Source organism: Entelurus aequoreus, linkage group LG06, assembly GCF_033978785.1.
Source record: "Entelurus aequoreus isolate RoL-2023_Sb linkage group LG06, RoL_Eaeq_v1.1, whole genome shotgun sequence".
In the NCBI taxonomy this organism is placed as follows: domain Eukaryota; kingdom Metazoa; phylum Chordata; class Actinopteri; order Syngnathiformes; family Syngnathidae; genus Entelurus; species Entelurus aequoreus.
This window is the reverse complement of record NC_084736.1, coordinates 2,235,989-2,249,988: the sequence shown is the minus strand read 5'-3', so window position 1 is coordinate 2,249,988 and position 14,000 is coordinate 2,235,989. Positions and strand designations below refer to the sequence as shown.

General features: G+C 46.7%; 1 protein-coding gene across 5 annotated transcripts in view; it reads left to right on the top strand.

Annotated features, from left to right (window-relative positions):
- The window catches only part of LOC133651717 (KN motif and ankyrin repeat domain-containing protein 2-like), a 62,580-nt gene that overhangs the window by 40,564 nt on the left and 8,016 nt on the right, over positions 1-14,000 (top strand). For 4 of the 5 annotated variants that reach the window (XM_062049777.1, XM_062049773.1, XM_062049774.1 and 1 more), the window contains 7 exons: positions 4,592-4,652; positions 4,835-6,175; positions 8,161-8,373; positions 8,446-8,554; positions 11,046-11,987; positions 12,053-12,140; positions 12,213-12,432. In XM_062049777.1, coding sequence (XP_061905761.1) covers positions 4,616-4,652; positions 4,835-6,175; positions 8,161-8,373; positions 8,446-8,554; positions 11,046-11,987; positions 12,053-12,140; positions 12,213-12,432 — 2,950 coding nt within the window. In that variant the 5' untranslated portion in view covers positions 4,592-4,615. The remainder of the gene's footprint in view (positions 1-4,591; positions 4,653-4,834; positions 6,176-8,160; positions 8,374-8,445; positions 8,555-11,045; positions 11,988-12,052; positions 12,141-12,212; positions 12,433-14,000) is intronic. The other variant, XM_062049776.1, reaches the window with a different exon arrangement.

Genomic DNA, 14,000 nt, shown 5'->3' with positions numbered 1-14,000 from the left:
TTACATTGTAGATTGTCACATCCAAACTATGAATGAACACATGTGGAGTTATGTACTTAACAAACAAAATAACTGAAAACATCTTTTATATTCCAGTTTCTTCAAAATAGCCACCCTTTGCTCTGATTACTGCTTTGCACACTCTTGGCATTCTCTGCATGAGCTTCAAGCACACCTGTGAAGTGAAAAGCATTTCAGGTGACTACCCCTTGAAGCTCATGGAGAGAATGCCAAGAGTGTGCAAAGCAGTAATCAGAGCAAAGGGTGGCTATTTTGAAGAAAGTAGAATATAAAACATGTTTTCAGGTATTTTGTTTGCTAAGTACATAACTCCACATGTGTTCATTCCTAGTTTAGATGTGACAATCTACAATGTAAATAGTCATGAACATAAAGAGAAGGTGTGTATTGTAACTTTTGGCCTGTACTGTACATCCCAGGACTTTATTTGTTTGTTTTTTACTCCATAAATCTCTTTTGTGATGTGCCTGAATCCCGTCTGGATGACAAATTCACCCCAAAAGCATCTCAAATATCTTTGGCTGACTTATCAAACCCATCAAGTTGAGTCGGAACATTTCACAGCTTTAAATGTGGCAAGCGTTAAGTTGCGTCAATGTCATAATGGCCTTGTGTGTGTGTGTGTGCGTGAGAGTGTGTGTGTGTGTGTGTGTGTGTGAGAGTGTGTGTGTGTGTGTGTGTGTGTGTGTGTTTGCGTGAGAGTGTGTGTGTGTGTGTGTGTGTGTGAGAGTGTCAGTGCTGGTATGAGCGGGTGATGAAGGGCACAGATAAGCAAGACATTAAAGTGACTGCAGGACTGAAGCATACCAAGTCCATTTAGTCAGCGCCTTCCCAGCATCTTACTTTCCACAAGTGAGCAGACATTGTGTGCACGCTCACAAGTGAGCAGACATTGTGTGCACGCTCACAAGTGAGCAGCTTTCAACGCATCAAAGTCTGAATCCAACGCTCCAATTTACTGTATAGTCCACAAAAGCAGTTCACCTTCAGTTGGGGAGGAAATGACTGTGTGGGTAACCTCAACATACACCTTTTTAATAACACCACAGGATGACTAGTTGCTTTAGAGCAGGGGAGCTCACACTTACTCTGCAGGCCAGCTACTTTTTAATAACACCACAGGATGACTAGTTGTTTTAGAGCAGGGGAGCTCACACTTACTCTGCAGGCCAGCTACTTTTTAATAACACCACAGGGTGACTAGTTGCTTTAGAGCAGGGGAGCTCACACTTTCTCTGCAGGCCAGCTACTTTTTAATAACACCACAGGATGACTAGTTGCTTTAGAGCAGGGGAGCTCACACTTACTCTGCAGGCCAGCTACTTTTTAATAACACCACAGGATGACTAGTTGCTTTAGAGCAGGGGAGCTCACACTTACTCTGCAGCCAGCTACTTTTTAATAACACCACAGGATGACTAGTTGCTTTACAGCAGGGGAGCTCACACTTACTCTGCAGGCCAGCTACTTTTTAATAACACCACAGGATGACTAGTTGCTTTAGAGCAGGGGAGCTCACACTTTCTCTGCAGGCCAGCTACTTTTTAATAACACCACAGGATGACTAGTTGCTTTAGAGCAGGGGAGCTCACACTTACTCTGCAGGCCAGCTACTTTTTAATAACACCACAGGATGACTAGTTGCTTTAGAGCAGGGGAGCTCACACTTACTCTGCAGGCCAGCTACTTTTTAATAACACCACAGGATGACTAGTTGCTTTAGAGCAGGGGAGCTCACACTTACTCTGCAGCCAGCTACTTTTTAATAACACCACAGGATGACTAGTTGCTTTAGAGCAGGGGAGCTCACACTTTCTCTGCAGGCCAGCTACTTTTTAATAACACCACAGGATGACTAGTTGCTTTACAGCAGGGGAGCTCACACTTACTCTGCAGGCCAGCTACTTTTTAATAACACCACAGGATGACTAGTTGCTTTAGAGCAGGGGAGCTCACACTTACTCTGCAGGCCAGCTACTTTTTAATAACACCACAGGATGACTAGTTGCTTTAGAGCAGGGGAGCTCACACTTTCTCTAACCTCCACATTTTCAAATGGAGGAGAACAAAGGTCCTCCTTTCTGTCCAATACCGCATGAAAGTGTCCAGCTTCCATACTCCTTTTTATAGACTTTACAAGAAATACAAACTCCCTAGCTTACTAGCTTTCTGAGACTCTTATTTTGTTAGCGCAGGCAGGAAGGAGCAGGGCTTTTATTGTGAAGACAGGAACTGTGCAGTTGTGTTTTGCATAGCAGGGCACATTTTTTCCTACCTGTGATAAAATAAATGTAGCCAAAAGACATTTTCTCAGGAAAATACAGTAGTGTGTATTTCTCTAAGGCTTCAAGTAAAAAGGCAAGTCATCAGAGGCTCCGCCCACATGCTTTGACACTAAACATTGTGTAATTCAGCCTCGTATACCTGCTGGCAGCTTGGAAGCAATCCTACTAAATCTTTGGATGGGAACTTCTGCTGTGCAAGTACAGAAGTGAATTGTGAAGATGTTACATTTCCCACAAACTACTGATGACCTCGGAAGTTAATCTTTTCCAAGCACACAAACTCCATGAGGTGGAGGCTGGGATTTCCAGCAGGAACAAGCAGAGTTTTGTCTTTGCAGTCAACCAAATGTTTACTCTGAAATTAGCAGCTGACAACTCCTGATCAGCAGCTGACATTGGGCCAAAAGTAGGAATATAACAAACCATAACATGTGTGTGTGTGTGTGTGTGTGTGTGTGTGTGTGTGTGTGTGTGTGTGTGTGTGTGTGTGTGTGTGTGTGTGTGTGTGTGTGTGTGTGTGTGTGTGTGTGTGTGTGTGTGTGTGCAAGCCCTAGTATGAAATGATTCCCTAATAAGGCTGCAGTCTGAAAACTGTGCTGGAATTGTCTGCCAGGAAACTTTCCCCCTGTAAGTCCTCTTCTCTGCAGGCTAAAAGAGAAACAAACAGGCGCGGTGCTGAGAAAAAAGAAGGGATGAAATTAGAGGAGGCAGTAAAGAAGACTGGAAGAGGCACAAAAACAATGGTGTGATAAAAAGAAAGTTGTGTGCGTGCATAGTGTATCTTCACATCTCCCAGCAGGCTTTTATTCTTCAATATTTGATTGAGATGGCCTATTTATTGCTCTACGGCTCCCCCTTGAGCTGTGTGGTGTAATTGTATTTTACACCAACTGTGGGGAGAGCACCTTGACAGAAGGAAACGCCCACCTGTCAATCATCATCAACTTAGAGGGGAACTGCACTTTTTTTTAATCATTCACAATCCTTACGTAGGACAAGAACTCAAGTTTTCCTTTTTTTATACATTCCAACTCTCAAATGAACGCCAGCATTAGTCACCTAAGCTCTATTTCACCTGTAAAGAGCTCTAAAACCATCCAAAAGCCTCCATTATTCTTTTATATACAAGCTGTAAGTATATATGTCATGTAGTAACATTCATAATAACATGTAATATATACATGATGTAAGTATATATGTCATGTAGTAACATTCATAATAACATGTCATATATACATGATGTAAGTATATATGTCATGTAGTAACATTCATAATAACATGTAATATATACATGATGTAAGTATATATGTAAGTAGTAACATTCATAATAACATGTAGTATATATACATGATGTAAGTATATATGTAGTATCTAGTAACATTCATAATAACATGTAATATATACATGAAGTAAGTATATATGTCATGTAGTAACAGGCATCCATATTTACATATTCTGCTCATGTTTAGCATACAGTGAGTGGTGTGTTAATTTCACAGAAGCATCACAACATTGGCTTTGACCTTCAACAACAAAGAGTAAGGATCATGTATTGCTAAGTGCTGAACAAGATATACAAACTAATAACATAATCACTTACTGTACAATGTCTGCTCTCACTAGGACGCTGACTGATGTGATATTCATATCTTCCCTTACAGATGAATAATAACAATATTAATATTCAGGAGTATTGTTGGCTGTTTTATTAGAGGGCATTATGGGCGAAATAGTGCATTGTTAGCCACCTTGTACTAGCCTTATTTTACGACTTAGAATGCATTAAACAAAGAAAAACATATGTGTGTTGCACAGGGATTGTGAATGATTGGCAAAATTCCCCCCCCCCCCCAAAAAAAGTGCAGTTTTACTTTCAAGAAGACATCGCAGAACTTTGCAAGTATGTCTTACTTTTTTAAAAACAGCTTTTAACTGCACAGCAATCATATTTTAGTGGTAGTATGCAGGAAAGTAAATAGGCAGGTTAGCTTAGCGCCCGTGCAAGAGAGTTGCTAAAAGTAAGATTATCCAAGGTCTCCATAGCAACAACAACAATGTATTTATAGTAACAAGTTATGTTATTAATGGCATTGTCATGTACACACACACACACACACACACACACACACACACACACACACAAAGTAATTTAGACTGCATAGATGAACCGTAGATGTTTATATGATCTCGGAGGTGTTTGAATTGTGTGTGTGTGTGTGTTTGTGTTTGTGTGTGTGTGTGTGTGTGTGTGTGTGTGTGTGTGTGTGTGTGTTTGCGTGCTGCAGGTGAGAGTCAGCAGGTGACCTGAAATGGCCCAAGTGCTGCACATGGACCCTGGCTTCCCAGGTAGGCTTTGATGTCATGTGACTAACAGGTGTTGCCTTTGTGATGTCAGCGATGTCACAGCTTTAATCCTCTTGCCTGCTACACAAACCACAGCTGCCCAAAGTCCAGCCCGCTTTCTGGAGTCTGAGCCCGAGATTAGACGCAGCTTTCCGTTTGTTTCAAGTGGTTTCCTTCCCCTGCAGGGAAACTCAGCTCGCCGGCTCCCTCGTCTTTGCACGGCAAGGAGCAGGAGGCGCCCTACTCCGTGGAGACCCCCTACGGCTACCGTCTGGACCTGGACTTCCTCAAGTATGTCAACGACATAGAGAAGGGCAACACCATCAAGAAGGTGCCGATCCAACGGCGTCCGCGCTACGGCTCGCTGCCCCGCGGCAGCTATGGCTACACGGGCTCCTGGTGGACCTCCACGGAGTCTCTGTGCTCCAATGCCAGCATGGACAGTCGCCACTCCTCCTACTCCTACTGCGCCCCAGGCTACCACAGCACACAGAGGCCCGGCTTCAGCAGCGCCCGGGTGGAGAAGACCCTGCTGGACGCACGCAGGAAGCTGGAGGAGGAGAAGGAAGGGAGGAGATTCTCCAACCTGGGCAGCATGCACAGCAGCATGGCGGGCTCCAACACCTCCATCAGTAGTGCGCACAGCTTCAACCGAGCCCAGGGTGGGGGAGGAACCTTCACTCCCCTGAGCTCTGGCCTCTCCACCCCGGTCACGCCCACCCCGGCCCACCTGCAGCACGTCAGGGAGCAGATGGCCGCCGCCCTCAGGAAGATCCGAGACCTGGAGGAGCAGGTGAAGACCATACCTGTCCTCCAGGTGAAGATCTCTGTGCTCCAGGAAGAGAAGCGGCAGCTCAGCGTCCAACTGAAGAGTCAGAAGTTTCTGGGCCACACCATGAGTTTTAATAGAGGTCGGAGCAGAGGGGAGCTTTACATCGATATCCCGGAAGAAGAGGTGGGCGGCGGAGCCAAGGGCGGAGACAAAGCGTCGGGGTTGATGTCTCCCACCACACCTGAGGGCTCCAAACAAGACTCTGGCTGTGAGATTGAGGACACGGTCATCGTGGCCGGAGCCAGACCGGACGCCAAGCGAGAGGTGCGCACGATCGGGGTGGGACCGGAGGGAGGGAAGGGCAGCCGCCAGGTGGGGGTCGGAGTCCGGGAGGAGGACCTGGGTCTTCTGCCGGAGGCCGAGGCTCTTAAGAACCAAGTGGTCCACCTGGAGGGTCAGCTGAGAAGTATGATGGAGCAGATACAAGCCACCTCCGCCCAGAAGGAGACGGGCCCACGGGCGGAGAAGGCGGTGATGGCCACCAGCTCGGGCTGGCGGGAGCTGCAGGACGGCAACCTGCAGACCGTGGTCAGCTTCACCCAGCACAGGCAGCAGAGGACTGTGGGGGTCCAGGTCTACACGCTGGAGCAGCCCACCGTGCTGGAGGTGGGCTCTCGGAGGCCAGCGCTGAGCTGCAGCCCTCCTTCTGCCGCCATGGAGGGTCACCATGGAGGAGCAGCTGAAGGCTCCACAGGTACTCGTGTTCCTACACAAAGTATGAAGACTAGGGCTGTCTAAATTGGGTCTTGTTCCTACACAAAGTATGAAGACTAGGGCTGTCTAAATTGGGTCTTGTTTGTACACAAAGTATGAAGACTAGGGCTGTCTAAAGTGGGTCTTGTTCCTACACAAAGTATGAAGACCAGGGCTGTCTAAATTGGGTCTTGTTCCTACACAAAGTATGAAGACCAGGGCTGTCTAAAGTGGGTCTTGTTTGTACACAAAGTATGAAGACCAGGGCTGTCTAAAGTGGGTCTTGTTCCTACACAAAGTATGAAGACCAGGGCTGTCTAAATTGGGTCTTGTTCCTACACAAAGTATGAAGACCAGGGCTGTCTAAAGTGAGTCTTGTTCCTACACAAAGTATGAAGACCAGGGCTGTCTAAATTGGGTCTTGTTCCTACACAAAGTATGAAGACCAGGGCTGTCCAAATTGGGTCTTGTTCCTACACAAAGTATGAAGACCAGGGCTGTCTAAATTGGGTCTTGTTCCTACACAAAGTATGAAGACCAGGGCTGTCTAAATTGGGTCTTGTTTGTACACAAAGTATGAAGACTAGGGCTGTCTAAATTGGGTCTTGTTTGTACACAAAGTATGAAGACTAGGGCTGTCTAAATTGGGGCTTATTTGTACACAAAGTATGAAGACTAGGGCTGTCCAAATTGGGGCTTGTTTGTACACAAAGTATAGGGCTATCTAAATTGACTAATGTAACAATACATTAGTCCCTGTAATTGTGCAGGTGTGTAAACAATACATTAGTCCCTATAGTTGTGCAGGTGTGTAAACAATACATTAGTCCCTATAATTGTGCAGGTGTGTAAACAATACATTAGTCCCTGTACTTGTGCAGGTGTGTAAACAATACATTAGTCCCTGTACTTGTGCAGGTGTGTAAACATTACATTAGTCCCTGTACTTGTGCAGGTGTGTAAACAATACATTAGTCCCTGTACTTGTGCAGGTGTGTAAACAATACATTAGTCCCTGTACTTGTGCAGGTGTGTAAACATTACATTAGTCCCTGTACTTGTGCAGGTGTGTAAACAATACATTAGTCCCTGTACTTGTGCAGGTGTGTAAACAATACATTAGTCCCTATAATTGTGCAGGTGTGTAAACAATACATTAGTCCCTGTACTTGTGCAGGTGTGTAAACAATACATTAGTCCCTATACTTGTGCAGGTGTGTAAACAATACATTAGTCCCTGTACTTGTGCAGGTGTGTAAACAATACATTAGTCCCTGTACTTGTGCAGGTGTGTAAACAATACATTAGTCCCTATAATTGTGCAGGTGTGTAAACAATACATTAGTCCCTGTACTTGTGCAGGTGTGTAAACAATACATTAGTCCCTGTACTTGTGCAGGTGTGTAAACAATACATTAGTCCCTGTACTTGTGCAGGTGTGTAAACATTACATTAGTCCCTGTACTTGTGCAGGTGTGTAAACATTACATTAGTCCCTGTACTTGTGCAGGTGTGTAAACAATACATTAGTCCCTATAATTGTGCAGGTGTGTAAACAATACATTAGTCCCTGTACTTGTGCAGGTGTGTAAACAATACATTAGTCCCTATACTTGTGCAGGTGTGTAAACAATACATTAGTCCCTGTACTTCTGCAGGTGTGTAAACAATACATTAGTCCCTGTACTTGTGCAGGTGTGTAAACAATACATTAGTCCCTGTACTTGTGCAGGTGTGTAAACAATACATTAGTCCCTGTAATTGTGCAGGTGTGTAAACAATACATTAGTCCCTGTACTTGTGCAGGTGTGTAAACAATACATTAGTCCCTGTACTTGTGCAGGTGTGTAAACAATACATTAGTCCCTGTACTTGTGCAGGTGTGTAAACAATACATTAGTCCCTGTACTTGTGCAGGTGTGTAAACAATACATTAGTCCCTGTACTTGTGCAGGTGTGTAAACAATACATGATGTCCTCCTCCAGAAGCTGGGGTGGGCTTGCCAGTTGCCGTCAGCTCCAAGCAGGTCCGTGACGTCCTGAAGAGCGAGTTGTCCACCTCGGTGCTCATATCCAACCCCGCCATGACTGCTGGCACAGCTGCCAATCACACACCTGCTGTGGTGTATTTCAAAGAGGAGGCCACGCACCTTGACACGAGTGCGGCGACTCTTCAGTGGCAAGATGGCCACACCACAGGTAATGTTGCTATTGTTAAGGTACAATTCTTCACCTTAGGTTCCAATGAACTGACTTTTGACTTTTGTCCAGCCTCGTCTCCCCAATCGTCTCTGAGGTCCATCATGAAGCGTAAAGCCGAGGGGGAACCTGGCTCGCCATCCACCAAGAAGAACCTTCAGTTCATTGGAGTAAACGGAGGGTAGGTGTGGTCCAACATTAGGTAGAGCCTCCAGCATATGGACATCTCATCATACATGACTCACAGACATTCAAGCCTGTCCTTGTATAAGTCAATGTAAGACAAGATTCTACAAACCATTTCTGTTATTTTTTAAATATATTTTTTTCGACCCAAATCAAAAGACATTTAAGATAAAACAGTCCAAATCCAAGCATAATAAACTGATTGACAATATCAAAACCCAAGCACAAATGAATATAAATAGACAAACGGTGAACAAAAATGATCCAACCTGCAATTGAATCAATAGATAAGATTTGAAGACATGTTGAGTGGTGTAGAAGGACTAAAGGAGAGGCCATCTTTGCTACCAATGATGTCCGTGAGCATGCAGTTGCAGTTCTGAGGTGAGTGTTCCTAAACCAAAATAATAACAGATGGCGCTAACTGTTTTAATGACATTCAGACTTTACTTCAATCAATAACGGAGCAGCATCTCCTCATCCGTGGCTCACTAGTGCAACAACAACGCCCGAAAGGAACTATACTTATTAAAGTAAAGTTCCTTGGGTGAATAATGTCAACTCACTACAGTTTTTAGCGCTAGTCTACTGAACTTTACACTACTTTATATTAGAAATTAAAAATGGCAAGAGCGGAGGATGAATGTCTCATAACAAGAAGATAGAGAAAAAGAAGATTATCCACTACATGGACTACAAAGGCGAACTCACACAAATTTTCAAGACTTATGCAGATCCCAAATACAGATCAGTAGGTACCAGAAGGTAAGAAAAGTTGTTTTTGCATAATATTGTGAAACAAAAGGCCAGATAATGTGTTACCTTATACACACAGCATAATAATACTCCTATGTTGAAGCACAGTACAATCCATCAAGCGGTGTGGCTTCATAGCTTACCAAAGTCTTACTAAAACATTTTGATAGATCTTTGAGCCCTGTGTGTAGTTGTCTATATTTTCAATGGAACATATCAAATGTTGGTGTTTACTTGAGTCATATTGCAGTCCACACATATCCCTTATGTGTGACTGCCATCTACTTGTCACACTTATCATTACACCATGTACCAAATAAAATAGCTTCGAGTTCGGTAAGCATTTATAAGCGCTGTACAGCCCTTACCTTTGGGCTGTTACCGAGGGCGACTGTGTTGACCAGTTTGACGCGTGTGAATGATAGAATGTCCAGTACTGTAGAACTGTGTTTGGATATGACAATCCGTTTATTCCAGCTATCTAAATTAAATCAAATGTAAGTTATATAACATAAAGTATGCTAACCTTGAATGGCACATTGTCACAGCATTGTCACGGCAAGACACGACACGTCACGTCACAAACACGACCACGAACACGACCACGACCACGACCACGAACACGACCACGACCACGACCACGACCACGACCACGAACACGACCACGACCACGAACACGACCACGACCACGAACACGAACACGACCACGACCACGACCACGAACACGACCACGACCACGAACACGAACACGAACACGACCACGACCACGATCACGAACACGACCACGACCACGACCACGACCACGAACACGACCACGAACACGACCACGACCACGACCACGACCACGACCACGACCACGAACACGACCACGAACACGACCACGACCACGACCACGAACACGACCACGACCACGACCACGAACACGACCACGACCACGACCACGACCACGACCACGACCACGACCACGAACACGACCACGACCACGAACACGACCACGACCACGAACACGACCACGACCACGAACACGACCACGACCACGACCACGAACACGACCACGACCACGACCACGAACACGACCACGACCACGACCACGAACACGAACACGAACACGACCACGAACACGACCACGAACACGACCACGACCACGACCACGACCACGAACACGACCACGACCACGGTCGAAAACTGTTTGTCCTCCAATCGCCCTCCCATGCTCACACCTGAACCCAATTTAAAGAGGCTACCATAGTAACCGCACCATAGCAACAGTCACCTCCCTGTCAACCCTTCCTGGTTCCTAACAGGAAGTGGGCGGAGCACTCTGCCGAAAAGGAAATTAAACATGCTGAACCCAACAATCAATTAGAGAAAATAAAAATAAAAACAATATAAACAAATAAGGAATTTTGGCTCCAACAAGCGCATATAAATTATTATAAGCAATTGTAAGGCGCACTGTCGAGTTTTGAGAAAATGAAAGGATTTGAAGTGTTCCTTATAGTCTGCAAAATATGGTAGTTGCAGTGCAGATTTGTACATCCAGGAACAAAAGTCAAACTACAAATGAGTAATAAAATGATAGAAATGTATAGATAAATAATACAACAAAAACAACACCCATATAGCAGATGGCTCATGGCCTTCTTTACTCATCATTATGTCTTTAGTACAGCAATTCTGCAGGAGTTCAGTATAAAGTATTTGAGGAAGTTGAACATGTTTTGTCACAGCTACGAGTCCACATCGTCAGAAGAGAGCAGCAGCGACAGCTCGGACGAAGAAAGCGACTCCAGCGAGTATCATGAAGCGCGGGAAAAACTACCGGAGTCCGCAGCCCCAGGATCCTCCCCGCCTCTAGAGGGCAGCACCAGCAGAACAGGATCCTCCCCGCCTCTAGAGGGCAGCACCAGCAGAACAGGATCCTCCCTGCCTCTAGAGGGCAGCACCTGCAGAACAGCATCCTCCCCGCCTCTAGAGGGCAGCACCGGCAGAACAGCATCCTCCCCGCCTCTAGAGGGCAGCACCTGCAGAACAGGATCCTCCCCGCCTCTAGAGGGCAGCACCTGCAGAACAGGATCCTCCCCGCCTCTAGAGGGCAGCACCTGCAGAACAGGATCATCCCCGCCTCTAGAGGGCAGCACCTGCAGAACAGGATCCTCCCCGCCTCTAGAGGGCAGCACCTGCAGAACAGGATCCTTCCCGCCTCTAGAGGGCAGCACCTGCAGAACAGGATCCTCCCCGCCTCTAGAGGGCAGCACCTGCAGAACAGGATCCTCCCTGCCTCTAGAGGGCAGCACCTGCAGAACAGGATCCTTCCCGCCTCTAGAGGGCAGCACCTGCAGAACAGGATCCTTCCCGCCTCTAGAGGGCAGCACCTGCAGAACAGGGTCCTCCCCGCCTCTAGAGGGCAGCACCAGCAGAGCAGCATCCGTGCATTACGCCTCCCAGCCGTCAACAATGGAGCAAGCTCCACTTTCCCTGGCGACGGAGGCTGCAGCAAGTGCCTCCCAGACTTCCACGCCCGGTGCCAGCCTTGCCCCCGAGGGTCCTCCCTGCCAGGAGAGTGCCAGCATGGAGTCCAAGTTGAGTCCAGAGGTTGCTGGGCAGCAGGTGACAGACACCAGCAGCCAATCAGAGTCAGCGTGTGAAAGCGTCCCCACAGAACAAGTCAGGTGAGTACTCGGGTGTGGACGGACCAAACATGGACTCTGAAGTCATGGTTTTGTCTTCATTCCAGGCTGGAAGTCAGCGACAGTCTGATGTCGGCGCTGCACCACCTCCAGGAAGCCCTGGGAGACCACAATGCCTTCAGCCAGCCAGGCGCCGTACGTCTAATCATCATCATCATCATCATCATCATCATGTCCTCAAATGTCCTTGGGTGTGTCCCCGCTCAGAGGCTGGCGTACACCAGCGTGCTGCAGGAGTGGCTTCGTGTTTCCTGCCACAAAGCGGCGGACGTGGCGGCAGTCAGAGCCTACATGGACGCCTTCGCCGCCGTCTCCCCTCAGCTGCTGCACTTTGTCATCAACATGGCGGACGGCAACGGGAACACGGCGCTGCACTACACCGTCTCACACTCCAACTTCCCTGTGGTCAAACTGCTCCTGGACACCGGTAAGTCAGACACACCTGCCCTGTGGTCAAACTGCTCCTGGACACTGGTAAGTCAGACACACCTGCCCTGTGGTCAAACTGCTCCTGGACACTGGTAAGTCACACACACCTGCCCTGTGGTCAAACTGCTCCTGGACACTGGTAAGTCAGACACACCTGCCCTGTGGTCAAACTGCTCCTGGACACTGGTAAGTCAGACACACCTGCCCTGTGGTCAAACTGCTCCTGGACACTGGTAAGTCAGACACACCTGCCCTGTGGTCAAACTGCTCCTGGACACTGGTAAGTCAGACACACCTGCCCTGTGGTCAAACTGCTCCTGGACACTGGTAAGTCAGACACACCTGCCCTGTGGTCAAACTGCTCCTGGACACTGGTAAGTCAGACACACCTGCCCTGTGGTCAAACTGCTCCTGGACACTGGTAAGTCAGACACACCTGCCCTGTGGTCAAACTGCTCCTGGACACTGGTAAGTCAGACACACCTGCTCTGTGGTCAAACTGCTCCTGGACACTGGTAAGTCAGACACACCTGCCCTGTGGTCAAACTGCTCCTGGACACTGGTAAGTCAGACACACCTGCCCTGTGGTCAAACTGCTCCTGGACACTGGTAAGTCAGACACACCTGCCCTGTGGTCAAACTGCTCCTGGACACTGGTAAGTCAGACACACCTGCCCTGTGGTCAAACTGCTCCTGGACACTGGTAAGTCAGACACACCTGCTCTGTGGTCAAACTGCTCCTGGACACTGGTAAGTCAGACACACCTGCCCTGTGGTCAAACTGCTCCTGGACACTGGTAAGTCAGACACACCTGCTCTGTGGTCAAACTGCTCCTGGACACTGGTAAGTCAGTCCCTCTCCCACACACCTGCTAATCAGTTTGCTACACCTTTAACATCCAAAGTGTGTTTGCCATCATGATGAGCAGTCATGTTTTGAAACGACTAAGTCTTCAACTCTAGAAAGTATTTCAATGGTTGAAATCTGCACTTTTGAGTGTTGTAGGAGTTATTCCAGTAATGTAGGTGACAGCAGCTCAGACCAGGACTAAGCAGAGTGTTTACAGAGACAAACACATGTGTCACAAACACATGTGTCACAAACACATGTGTTTGTGACACATGTGTCACAAACACATGTGTCACAAACACATGTGTCACAAACACATGTGTTTGTGACACATGTGTCACAAACACATGTGTCACAAACACATGTGTCACAAACACATGTGTCACAAACACATGTGTCACAAACACATGTGTCACAAACACATGTGTCACAAACACATGTGTCACAAACACATGTGGAAGCACATTTTTACCTGATAATATATCATATTGTAGCTGTTTATTACACTTGTTTGTTTGTTTGTTACATTTTGTTGTGTTTTGCTGGATTGTAAAAGATACACAACTATGGAGGAGCTGCTCTGAGAAGTAAAAGATGTTGTTGATATTCACTGTTTTATTGTTCATAGTTAATATTGTAAATCCCACTTTCTTTATTTTCATGTACATTTTGAGTGTCCCATTCAGTAAAAAACTGTAAAATTCCATTCCGTTCTT